Source organism: Temnothorax longispinosus, chromosome 9, assembly GCF_030848805.1.
Source record: "Temnothorax longispinosus isolate EJ_2023e chromosome 9, Tlon_JGU_v1, whole genome shotgun sequence".
NCBI classification, from domain to species: Eukaryota; Metazoa; Arthropoda; class Insecta; order Hymenoptera; family Formicidae; genus Temnothorax; species Temnothorax longispinosus.
Window position 1 is genome coordinate 8,916,582 of NC_092366.1, and position 13,177 is coordinate 8,929,758.

At 34.0% G+C, this 13,177-nt stretch overlaps 1 protein-coding gene and 1 non-coding gene across 9 annotated transcripts in view; both read left to right on the top strand.

Moving 5' to 3' along the window:
• The window catches only part of Dom (domino helicase), a 34,847-nt gene that overhangs the window by 3,731 nt on the left and 17,939 nt on the right, over positions 1–13,177 (top strand). For 7 of the 8 annotated variants that reach the window (XM_071788950.1, XM_071788949.1, XM_071788952.1 and 4 more), the window contains exons 3-19: positions 78–909; positions 3,455–3,693; positions 4,064–4,390; positions 4,942–5,152; positions 5,600–5,823; positions 6,046–6,183; positions 6,275–6,353; positions 6,820–7,010; positions 7,427–7,528; positions 8,116–8,431; positions 8,747–8,921; positions 9,216–9,402; positions 9,560–9,696; positions 9,823–10,009; positions 10,119–10,440; positions 11,382–11,462; positions 12,822–13,082. In XM_071788950.1, the coding sequence (XP_071645051.1) occupies positions 78–909; positions 3,455–3,693; positions 4,064–4,390; positions 4,942–5,152; positions 5,600–5,823; positions 6,046–6,183; positions 6,275–6,353; positions 6,820–7,010; positions 7,427–7,528; positions 8,116–8,431; positions 8,747–8,921; positions 9,216–9,402; positions 9,560–9,696; positions 9,823–10,009; positions 10,119–10,440; positions 11,382–11,462; positions 12,822–13,082 (4,009 nt within the window). The remainder of the gene's footprint in view (positions 1–77; positions 910–3,454; positions 3,694–4,063; positions 4,391–4,941; positions 5,153–5,599; positions 5,824–6,045; positions 6,184–6,274; positions 6,354–6,819; positions 7,011–7,426; positions 7,529–8,115; positions 8,432–8,746; positions 8,922–9,215; positions 9,403–9,559; positions 9,697–9,822; positions 10,010–10,118; positions 10,441–11,381; positions 11,463–12,821; positions 13,083–13,177) is intronic. The other variant, XM_071788953.1, reaches the window with a different exon arrangement.
• LOC139819852 (small nucleolar RNA snoR639/H1) lies at positions 4,532–4,669 on the top strand. The gene has a single exon (XR_011733829.1). It is a non-coding gene; the product is annotated as a small nucleolar RNA snoR639/H1 (small nucleolar RNA).

Sequence of the window (13,177 nt, forward strand, 5' to 3'; positions counted from 1 at the left end):
ATTTGCATAAATTTGACGTAATTTTGTAATAAAATTTTCTCCGCTTGTGATTAGCACTTACGTGTCTTTACTCGCAGGTCATACCGAACAATGCCACATCTAACACGAGCGGAACGCAACAAGTTGGTGTCACAAGAATCGTCAACATCGCGGGCACACCACCGCGCAACGTTGTCGGCATTGCCGGCACGTCGCCTCATTCGTCACCGGCGGTGTCGCGGTCACAGAACTCTACCAAGCTTATGCTGACAACGTCGCCGAAACTCGTACGCACCTCTATAAGCAACGTGTTTGTGGCGCCAATGTCGTCGTCGTCGTCGTCGTCGTCGTCGTCGTCATCGTCACAGGTATCGTCGCCGCAGGTACGGGTACAATCGCCGCCGCCACCAGCGAGGAAACGGCTGAAACTGTCGGAAACGACGGAGAAACCTATTTCATTCGACGCCAGCGGCTGCCGTAGGCGGATAATGGAGCACAAGATGCGGCGGATGCGTAGCGTACGTGAGAAGTATGCCGAGAACGCGTCAGAACTGTTCTTTTTGCACGCCGGTGGCAACATGATGGACTACCATACCTGGCGGAAGCGATCTCCGACACCGCAGTTTGTACACTTTCTGCGTCAGCATCGACTTGATCCGGATGACGATGACGAGGATCTGACCGCGCCACTGTCGTCGATACCGGAATTCTCGCAGCTGTCTGCTGTTACCACTACTATTGCTACTACCACGACAGTTACTAGTGCTATCGTCACCTCTACGACCACTGTCACAACTGTCACGTCCGGCTCCACGGTAGTCCAAATCCCGAATCAAAGAGCGGAGGTTAAAATCGCTGGGGCGGGCGTTACGCCGGTAGCGGTATCCACCACCCTGCCTGCTGCGGCTCTAGCCCAGCTCAGTCATCAAGGTAATTATAAATTGTGGCACAAAGGGTCTAATTCTTTGCCGTTACTTCGAGCAACGATGATCTGATGTTTTTGATTCGTAACATGGTCAGAGGGCTTGATATTACATTCTCTTATTATTTTGAACGGAAAAGACTATCATTAAAAACGTGTGTAAACATCATATATATTACACTTCCTGAACAAATCGATTCGCTCTCTAATTGAATTCCGATGAATGTTCCGTAAGCATCACACATATTCCTCGTATTTTAATAGCGAAAATTCGTGTTTGTTGTTTACTGTTCATTCAGTGTATTTTTAATTTTAAGTGTTTAGTCGAATTTGAATATATAGTCGCCTTTCTCTATTCTAATCGTAAGATGAGCCGAAGAATTTTTTCTATCCTAACATTTTTTCTTTAATCTCTTTCAAGTTGCGCAAAATAAGGATGTTGTACGCTCTGTCTTCCAGTCACTTGCTCATTCTCACGTAAAGGAAAACTTAGAATACGAGTTCTTAAACTAGAGAAAATCGACTGAATATTGTCATAGCTTTATTGGATTATGACGTCATAGGCGAAAATAATAATCCTTTTCTCACCCTATATGTTGAAGTAGATTACTCTTTCTCCTGCGTATCACAACTAGTGTACGACAGATGTCATATTTACGAGAGAGATATATGAAGAAATTTTGCAAGAAATTGAAATAGTATTTTTATATAATTATATAAAAGAAAGATACAGTTTACAGATATAACTTAAGCAATCAATTCCAAATTTGTTTTAATATGTATTCTTCGTAATTAATGTCTAATATTTCTTGGATTTTCACCATTATTCTATCTATATTTCTATTTGTGTTTTATATATATGTTATTTAATCCTCCATTGCCCTCGTGTTAGGCAATCGCTAACGTTACATCTTATTTCTTTAATTTTTTTATTTGCATAGATATAAAAGTTGACTCTAAAACTTTTGACTTTTTATAACTTTACAACTTTTTATTTACTTTTAGATTATATTTATATGGTTTTCCAAAATTTCGTTAGTACAATTTTTAGATTTGACTTTGAAAGCGCTATTTACAAGACTATGTTTGGGGCCACTATTTCAGCATCTGTTAACCTTTAACCAACCGTTAACTTTTCAAAATAACCAACTTCTATTGTCTATTCTGAAAAGTTGACGATCGGTTAGAGTTTAACAGACGTTGGGAAATAGTGGCCCTTGATCTAAGAAAACTGTGGCAATGCTATACTGTACTATGCTAATACATGACATACAGGCGCGACATGATGCTAACACTAACATTCGTTTGCTAAACGAGGGCAGTGGAGGGTTAAATATTCTTTTTGTAAATAACAACGATCATCTCGAGTTCTCAACATTATTCTATTAGTATCTATTGTGCAATCAGCAAGAAAAAAAATAACGAGAAAGACATTAGATATAGAGCCTTGGATTGGGAGAATTCTCATATCATATAGGAAAATAGTTTGTCATTTATTGTTTGCGGAAGATAGGCGGTTTTCCTTATTCGTGTTATATTTTAACTGTCATAATGAATTGAAATTCGGCTTGTATAAATAAATGATCATTTGCGCACTTAGGACAAATACCAGGTAGGCCTCAAGGGGGCCGCCATGGCATGGTGTTTGCCTTTCGAGCGGCAATCCAGTCTTCACCAGTCACCATTCACCCTCCATCCGCTTCTACCGTAACACCTACGCTCATTATAGGTGATTACCGCAGATCGCCTGCCATTCGTCTCTTCGTATCTTTGAGCCGATCCATATTGGTTTCGCTTTTGAGCAGTTAGATGCTGCAAGTTCTCATAAACAATTATTTTCACGCATTATGTACTTTCGTGTTATATATTGTACTCTCGACTTGAACTATTGGAACGATGATCAGGAAACGCTCGCCAAAGAACTGTCTGCTGCTACTAAAACTATAAATTAAAGTTCATGTAGAAATTTTATACTGCCATCTTGAGCTATATAACATCTAATTTTTTCATACTATACATTCACTATACGTTCAATGTATGCCAACTGTATAGAATAAGTCAGACAAGTGTAGCATGTTGCGTATAAATCTACAATAATACTGTGGTGATTGACCTGATCATTATTAAGTGCAAACGCATGTTTTTATTTGAAGCTTGGTAAGAACATTGTATGTCTCTCGCTACGTCATGCATATGTATACACATGTATATCGTCTCAGACACAAAAGCGGTTTATTTTAATTGACGTATTTGAAAGTGTTTTTGTTTCTCGCGTTTAATTGTTGTTGTTTTCGACCGTGTGGATGTGTATTATCTCGTTTCTTGCCTGTCTCCTGTTGAGTTACGCTGTCAAAGTATTATCATTTGCCTATCTATTGAACCGTTATTCGCGTGAAGTATATGATACTTGTCTACGTTTGCTAATTTAATACAGAAGTATCTTTGAATAGCATACGCTGTTGTCGCATCCGGCTCTTCGATTTACATTTTGATTTATGTATTATAATTCACGTGATTTATTATAGCAATCTGAAGGCGATGTTATCGTTTCAGGTGGAACGTCAATGGTTGCAGACTCGTCGAAACCGACGACCTCGGCCGCGAGTCAGGTGGTGGAAAAGTCGTCGCCGTCGATCACCACCGTCGCAACCCCGAAAACACCTATAACAACAGTTGCGCTCAATAGTCCCCAACCTATCGTTAAGCTCGTTAAGTTGTCTACACCCACTACTATAACTACTTCCTGTGATATCACGAACAATCCGGAGCATATTGCGGAAAAACTGCGGCAGGTAATTGCCATGACTGTCTCTTTCAATCTTTGTGCGGTGTAAAAAAACAGTTTACGTGTCTCATTTAAATGTAAGCTCATATATCATCTGGATATAATTTTCTAGTTTTTTTGTTTTTATTATTATCATTATTATTATTATTTTATTTATATATATAAAAACGAGTCAATTTTATTACTTAATGGATTTTACTTTTTCTTCTATTTTTATCAAACACGTTTTAAGAAAACTTTATTTTATTTAATTATTTTGTTAATATGTATATTAATAATAACTTATATATGTATTGTATGTTTCCTCTTTGCAAAGATTAAATGCATTTTTTATATATTTAAATTTTATGCTAATGGCTACGATTATTGGGATACAGGAGGCGTACGTAGTGCAGAGGATTAAGGAGCTGCAACGCGAGGGATTATGGTCGGAACGGCGATTGCCCAAGGTGCAAGAACCGACCCGAACCAAGGCTCATTGGGATTACCTGCTGGAGGAAATGGTCTGGTTGGCCGCTGATTTCGCCCAGGAGCGTAAATGGAAAAAGGCGGCAGCGAAGAAATGCGCGCGAATGGTGCAAAAGTACTTTCAGGAAAAGGCGATTCAGGCGCAGAAGGCTGAGAAGTCGCAGGAGCTACGTTTGAAGAAGATCGCCAGCTTGGTCGCCAAGGAGATCAAAACCTTCTGGACAAATGTCGAGAAAGTAAGCAAACAGCTGAAATTTGCACATTTAGAAACTTGGATGAATCGAGCAATCAATCTTTTTATCAATTTAGTTCAATAAAACAATTTTTGTTTATATATATCATTTTTTATGGAAACTACATTGATTTAGCTTTATTCTACCCCACACTAATTAAGCCGACCTTCTTGATGTATCTTTATCGGAAGCGTGTGCTCGTTGTGGGAACAGCAAAGTCTGCGCATTGTGTATGGTTGTTTTATTTTCTCCTAAATTCAACCAAAGTATTAGCGCAGGACATTCGCATTGAGAATTACACATATATCAATTAGATAAACCCGAAATCTCGTAAATGTATTTGGATACAAATATATAACATTTCTTATTAACAATTAGTAACAACATTTAAACATTACATAACATTTACACGTTTTAAAAATAACTGTTATAAGTGCGAGATAAATAGGTATGAACATAATTATTATAATAAAGAAAAACAAAATAAAACTAGCCATGAACAATACTAGCAATCTCTCATTATTATAACTCTCGTAATTGCAATTTGCCAACAGTTGGTGGAGTATAAGCAGCAGACGAGGCTAGAAGAAAAACGAAAGAAGGCGTTGGATCAACATTTAAATTTCATTGTGGGTCAAACGGAGAAATATTCCACGTGGCTGACAGAGGGTCTCAACAAGACCGATGGTCCACAGAGTATTCCAGCTTCCATAAATAGTTCACGTATCTCTTCGCCGGTTCCATTGGGAAAATGTCATTCCGACGGTACGTTTAATTTACATAATAAAATATAATTAACTTTTATTTATGATAATAAATGTGCATTGATTAATGCATGTAATCATTAACACACATTAACATGTTCATTCACTTCAATGCCGTTATTATTGAAAATGCAAAATTATTGTGCATGACAAAATTAAAGATTTCTTACATATATAATTATTGCATAGTATAGTTGATAATTATGACATATAACATTGTCATTTTTAATGCAATGACTTTAATTATTATAATTTATAATAAAACACATGTGCTTCACAGTTTAAGCAGAACTTCTAACCTTTACGCAATGCATAAATTAATACTTGGGGCTTATTGTATACATAGGTTGATTTAAATTACATACATTAAATATTGTATAAATTAATTTAAATTTACCATTATATTTGTATAAATAATCTAATTTTATTGTATAACATTCTATTACAGAGGAATTCCAGCCAAATCAGAGTTCAGATGACGACGAAGAGACCATAGCTAAGGCCGAAGAGGAAATGAAATTAACGACCAATCACAAGGAGGAAGTGGAGTTGTTAAAACGAGAATCGGAAATACCCTTGGAAGATCTTCTAAAGGACTTACCATCAAACTATTTGGAAGATCGTAATAGAAGTCTATCGCCGCAAAGCGCGATGAATGAAGAGGAGCAAAATGTATGTGTTTTTTTCTCAAAAGTAAAATAAATGTTTGAATATACGTCATCTTTTTTGTATAATATTTATATATAATATAAATTGATAAAAACTTAACGTATTTTTATATATTAAAATTATTTTTGAAATTAGTGACAAATCCAATTTTAAAGAACTATAAACTTATCGCCTATTTAAAGATTTACCTATTAAAAAATAAAATGATTATGATTTTTGTTATAGGAAAATGAGGAAGCAGTTGATGCAGATGCGGACTTTATCGCGGCGTCCGGTGAATCCTCGGACGAAGAAGATACTATCATGGAAGAGGAAAGGCTCGAGGGAGAAATCGATCATAAGCGGGAGCTCGATGAACTTAAGGTACATGATTCTCTATTTTGAGAAATTATCATGTGATTATTGCAAATCGTTCTTGTCAGACTTAAATAAAACTATGCTCGTACTTATTTAGGCTGACAATGAAATGTCTATCGACGAACTCACGGCCAAATATACAAATATGTCGGACATGTTGATGGACGTGGACGAAGGTGAGTTTTTTAATAGATCTTTTAAAGTTTTTTTTTTATAAATATCTATTATTTTTGTATGAAGTCTAGATCAAGCACGCTTTTTTTATCTTTTTTATTTTATGCGCTACTTGAATGTCTTTGAATTGTTTTACTCTACAAAAACAATATATAAATCAATAGTTTTTGAGTTATAAGCGGCTTAAAGAAAACAACTTTCGTAAATTAAAGCATGAACTTTTATTTATTATTATCTTGATTATTATATAAATGTTTTTATATGGAAATTCTTTTATTTGTATAAATTATTACAGTGATGATACTTTTTACCATCTACTGACAGTATGAGATGTTTGGTTTTCATTTATCTCGATTACTATCCGTGCTGTGGAATGAGGCATTTGTCTGAGAAAATTTCGGAGATTATACATTATTGTTGAAAGAATAGAGCTAGTTGATTTAATCAATGTCATTGCCCTTTATTTAGATACGGATAAAGAAAACAAGGAAACAGTACAGGAAATCGAAGACCAAATAACTAGCAGCGAAAGTGAGAGCGAAGAGAGCGATTGCGATAGTGACGAGGAAGAGACTCGGACTCAAAGTGATACCGAGGCAGATGTGGGACTTCAATCTCTTCTCGAAGACCCCTCTGCGGAAAAACAATCGGATAGTAGAGTGAGTCTTTTTTTTTTATATAACAATATAATGAAGACCATTTACTTCAAATTGAATTTTATTATAAACATATAGTTTACTTAATCATCGTTACAAATTAATAATTTTTGTTGAGATCTGATTTGGTTATTTTTTGTTCTTGAATTAATTTCTTTCATTGCCATTATGTATATGTACAGATATTTTCAATTTGTAAAAGACGTTTTTATTATATGAAAATTCTTTTATTTATATAAATTATTACAGTGATGATACTTTTACCATCTACTGACAGTATGAGATATTTGGTTTTCATTTATCTCGATTGCTATCCGTGCTGTGAAATGAGGCATTTGTCTGAAAAAATTATTCTTTGTGAAAATTTTTTTTTGTGAAAATTATTCTTTGAAAATTATTCTGATTATTCTTTATTACAGATCACAGAAAACGATCATTCGGACGCTCATAACGAAATGGATAACGTTGCCGCATTAGCTGAGAGCATCCAGCCTAAGGGAAATACATTGCTCACTACTAGTGTAAGTTTACTTGTGTTATATTTTATTAAATCTTATATATATATATATATATATATATATATATATATATATATGTATATTTATTTATTTATTTATATGTATGTATGTTATATGTAAAGAAAAACATATAGAAAGAAATACTTTTCTCATCAAGTATTGCTTTTTTAGTGAAAATTTGTATTTACAAATTTTTGCTTTTTTTAATCATTTCCTTCAGGTACCAAGAAATTCAAATGTTCGGTAAATAATCCTTTCAATCCAAGGTGGTGAAGCAGCAATTTTGCTCACCATCATTTACGAAAGGAAAACTAACAGTGATAAATTTTCCCATGAATAAACATATTTATTTTTTATTCTTGAAAATAATCACTACAAATTTATTAATTACAAAATTTATACATTATGCAGAATATTTTACCATTATCAATTTTTATTATGTTTTATTATTGAAGTGTTAGTAATTTTTAAATTACAAATCTTTAAACGAGAAAAACTCCGTGAATTATGTTTGTTTAAGACCACTTTTTCTATGCCTGTATTTTTTTAATGCATTTAACATTATATTATAACATTATATTTATTTTTAGGTTGTCACTAAAATACCTTTTCTTCTGAAACACTCTCTTCGGGAATATCAGCACATAGGATTGGACTGGCTTGTCACGATGTACGACAGAAAGTTAAACGGCATTTTGGCTGATGAGATGGGTCTAGGTAAAACTATACAAACCATCGCGCTGTTGGCGCATTTAGCCTGCGAGAAGGGAAACTGGGGACCGCATCTTATAATCGTGCCGACTTCTGTAATGCTCAATTGGGAAATGGAATGCAAAAAATGGTGTCCCGGCTTTAAAATACTGACATATTACGGCACACAGAAGGAGAGAAAACAAAAGCGAACGGGTAACTTACATACAACTTTTTAAAACATGTATTTCTCTCTCTTTTTTCCAAGATTTTACTACGATTATTTAGCTATCTAATTATCTTACTCGCTGCCGACAACGGGCGTTAGTTCGAAATGACAATGTCTGTATTATTAATCAGCGAGATAGTAAAATTCTTTTCTCCATTAAAACTCGCGTGTCAAAAATCGATCGTTATCTGACATACGAATCCTGTCTGGAGAAACAATTAATATTTATTGTTTTATTTATTATAATCGTATGGTAATCGTCCGATTGTCATAAAATTTAACATTCTATTCTATATTTGTAGGCTGGACAAAACCAAACGCCTTCCATATATGCATTACGTCTTACAAGTTAGTAATACAGGATCACCAAAGCTTTAGACGGAAAAAATGGAAATATCTTATCTTAGACGAGGCGCAGAATATCAAGAATTTCAAATCGCAGAGATGGCAGTTGCTTTTAAACTTCCAGACACAACGGTAATTAATTTATTACAACATTGTCGCATTGAAATTTCGTTAAATATAACAGTTTAATTTACGCTTTAAAACAAGTTTTAAAGTAAAGAAACATTAAGCCACGTTAAAATATATTAATTTTACGGAATTTCTTGAACTTTTAATCGTAAAAAATATATATTAATTTTTTTAAAATTTTAAAGGAATGAATTTTTATATAGATTATACTGATTGTGTTTCATCACTTTAATTAAAATTGATGGAAATTGTTTCATACTGAAACATCACTATATCTTTTCGGTTTATCTGTTACAGGAGATTACTTCTTACCGGCACACCTCTTCAAAATAATTTGATGGAACTGTGGTCGCTCATGCACTTTCTTATGCCTAACGTTTTCCAGTCTCATCGCGAGTTTAAAGAGTGGTTTAGCAATCCTGTCACAGGCATGATTGAAGGGAACAGCGAATACAATGAGAATATAATTCGTCGTCTGCATAAGGTCTGTACGTAGTTTTTTTACCTTTCATCTTTTTTTCTCTTCCTTATTTAATTTAATTTATAATATTACTGAAGGAATTTGAATTTCATTAGCTTAGATGTACCACCTACTTTTATTTGTTTTATGTAATATATTTAATAAATTACATTCTCCGTAGGTGTTGCGGCCATTTCTCTTGAGACGATTAAAAACTGAAGTGGAAAAGCAATTGCCGAAGAAATATGAGCACGTGGTTATGTGCCGTTTGTCGAAGCGTCAGAGATTTCTGTATGATGACTTTATGTCGAGAGCCAAGTAAGTGAACTCTTTAATGATAGATTGGAAATTGAAAGCTTTTTACATTTAAATACAAAGTATTTTTCTCTTATTTTTTACGGATATTGCCTGCATTTAACACTGATTTATCTCATATTGTTAAAGGACGAAGGAAACGCTTGCCAGCGGGAATCTGTTGAGTGTGATTAATGTATTAATGCAACTACGAAAAGTGTGTAATCATCCGAACTTGTTCGAGGTGCGACCGACTGTATCGCCATTCCAAATGGAAGCAATCGAGTTTGTGACCGCTTCGTTAGTTTGGAGCGCGCTTGATTACGATCCCTTCAAGGTAAAAACAACAGAACGCAAATTCACGGCGTTTCTGATTTATTGACTACATACTGAAAACTGAAGTGACCAACTTATTTATCTCTGCAAATTGTGATTTGACTTTGCAGCACATCCAACTGTCTAGCCTGAATCTTTTGCTGTTAAATCTGGAGACGACGCTCAGTGCATTTGGTGCGCACAGAGTGAATCGTCTGCGGACGCCTAGGAAGCTTATCGAGGAGATAGATAGCCAACCAGAACCGGCGCCAAGGTGTCCATCCGGCAGGATCAAGATCAATGTTAGATTATCAAATCAAGCGAAGCCGCAACAGCAACAACAGCAAACGCAGACTAGGCTAAAGAATCTGGCTGGCGTACTACCCACGCCAAGAGTGGGTACGTCCCCCTTGATAAAGTCATTAAATACCAGCCAGAGTGGTCCGGGACAAGGTAGGTCCAGACTATTATATCTTATCGCGTTAGTCGTTAACATTTTCATGGCCAATTTATCATTAGTAATTAAATTACATTTTGCAAGTCTCAAAATAGGTACCGATATTAAAGAATTCAAAGTTAGCGATAATAATTGTACCAGTATTATTTAAAAAATAAAATATATTGATTGTGTATGTACGTAAAACATATGTATGTGCTAGTATTGTTACAAGATAACAAATGCACTGATATAAGTAAAATAATGATAGAATTGCAACTTTTTTAAAATTGTGAATTATGTTAAAGGAGTTGTGAGATTTTATACTTTTTTATTTGGAGTCTAGTTGCCAAACCTATGGTAATGAAGAGAGGAAATAACCGAAATGAAATATTTCTATTGGTCATGAAAAGATTAACGCACTCGAGAAAACCTCGCACATGAGAAAACCCTTATCCCGGGCTACGAGGGAAGCATTTTAACAGGATTATCTATGTATAATGCAATACAAATTGTAATTTTATATTTAGAAGATATTTTTATTAGTTATAATTAAAGAAGAAAGAATCCGTTAAAATTTATGTGAATAATCAAATTAATGAAAGACTAATTAGATGCATTGACATTAGATGCGCATTTATATTTAAAATTAAATGTTTTTATAATATATATATTTAAGAAGTGACTCCACATTTACATGATTAATTGTATTGTTCAACTACTTCATATTGACAAAGAACAAAAAAATATTGAATCTATTGAATTGTTGAAAATTTCCTTGTGAATGTGGACATGAGACACCGTTAATGCATTTGATTATATTAAATAAATTTTTCATTAATTTTAAGTTATTTTGTTTCTTATAATTTCTCAGCGATTTCATTGATATATTTAAAGTCAATGTGTGTACATTCATATTATCACTCAAACACGAAATTCAACAACTCTTTATTCTTAGGTGTTACATTGAGAGTCGCGGGTGGTCAACAATTGCAAGGTTATTCCCTGCAACTGGTGCCGCATCAGGGTAGCGTGAAAGGTAAGCGACTTTTATTTTGTTTTTAACTCATTTTTAATTAGTACGATATGTTACAAATTTATAACAAATTTTACAGTCTGTACTCAATTGTTTTTTATTACGCTTTTTTTTCACTCTTACATAAAAAAATATTCGAATTTCTTTAATTAATACTTTTTATTTAGTTTTCTGTGTAAAACATGTTAAATGAATGTAATGTGAATTAATTCGCGAAAAAATTGTTCTCCTTTGATTGCTTCTAACTCATAAAGATAACTCTTTTGATTGATATAGACTTTTTTTAACCCACAATAGGCGTAATACATTCTTAAGGTGAAATTTCATGGGCAGTGAAAAGTAGCAGCAGATCGTACTGATTGGCTACAAAATAGAGAAGTTCTAGGAACTGGAGAACTTTTCTATTTTATAGCCAATCAGTACAATCTGCTGCTGCTTTTCACTGCCCATGAAATTTCACCTTTAATGTTCCTATATCTATATCTATAATTTTGTGACATATCCGAATATATCGTTAATTTAATTTCTTTGTATTATATTTTGGGTAATTACACATATAAACATAAAATTAATACGAATTTATTATGCATCATAGATCAGTGACTGTCGCTGTGAATTTCTTGCTAGACAATTACTCTTGCAGTGATGCTAGAATAATTATTCCTTGGGCCAGCTTGTTTATAATCTTACCGTTTATAAGCATTCTAGAACTAAGGACACATTCTTAAAAAAATTAATCTTTCTAACAACTAAGAACGGTCGGAAGTGTCCCTCATTGATTTTGATGGGCTTTGCATATGTAGACTGTAAAGCATAAAAAAATATTAGACCCATATTTTTTTAGCTACTTATCTCAACGTTTAGGGAGTAAAACACCTTTTAAAAAAAATCAATTTTTATTAAAAAATAAAAATTAAAAAAAAATGTTTTGTCATTGTTTTAAGGTACTCTTCAAGCCATTCAATTTCTATTTTGGAAAATTTTTCTACCTTTGGTAGTTTCGGGGATAGTCGGTTCGAAAGAGAAAAACCGTTTTTTTTTTTCAAAGGGATGTTTTACCTCCCAAACGTTGTGCTAAGCAGTTAAGAGAAATATGGATCTAATATTTTTTTATGCTCTACAACATATCCAAAGTCTATCAAAGTGAATTGCGTAATATATTTGGATATATTTACTATATTTATATTCGTATTATTCACATTTTGCTGAAAATACATTAACGTCTGAATATTTTCGAAAAAATTTAATTATAATTAGTTTTTATATAAGTGATAACAAATCTATTAGCAACAATATATATAATAAAATATATTAAAACTGTATCTAATAAAAAGTATAAATATAAATGTTTTCATAAAATAGCTATTCCTGTGGCAACATTGGGGCACAATCCGCAAAGTACCACCGTGACGTCGACCACAGCAGCGACGAACGCGCAAAGGATTACAGTAGGAAACGCTAGCATCAGAGATGGCATTCAACGACTAACGACACAGACCGTCACGGTCAAGCAAGGCGATTCCGTCCAAAGAATAGCGGTGCCTAGCGGTTTCGCGCAACTCGTTCAAACTTCTACCGGCAGACACTTCATTCTGACGCCGAGTCAACAGAACACTAACACAGGTTTGTTTCCGCGATTTGCTTACAATTTTCATCATTATTTTCGTAAACTCTGTAAGCTTGTTAGCAGTAACCAACGGATTAAAAAAAAAAGAAGT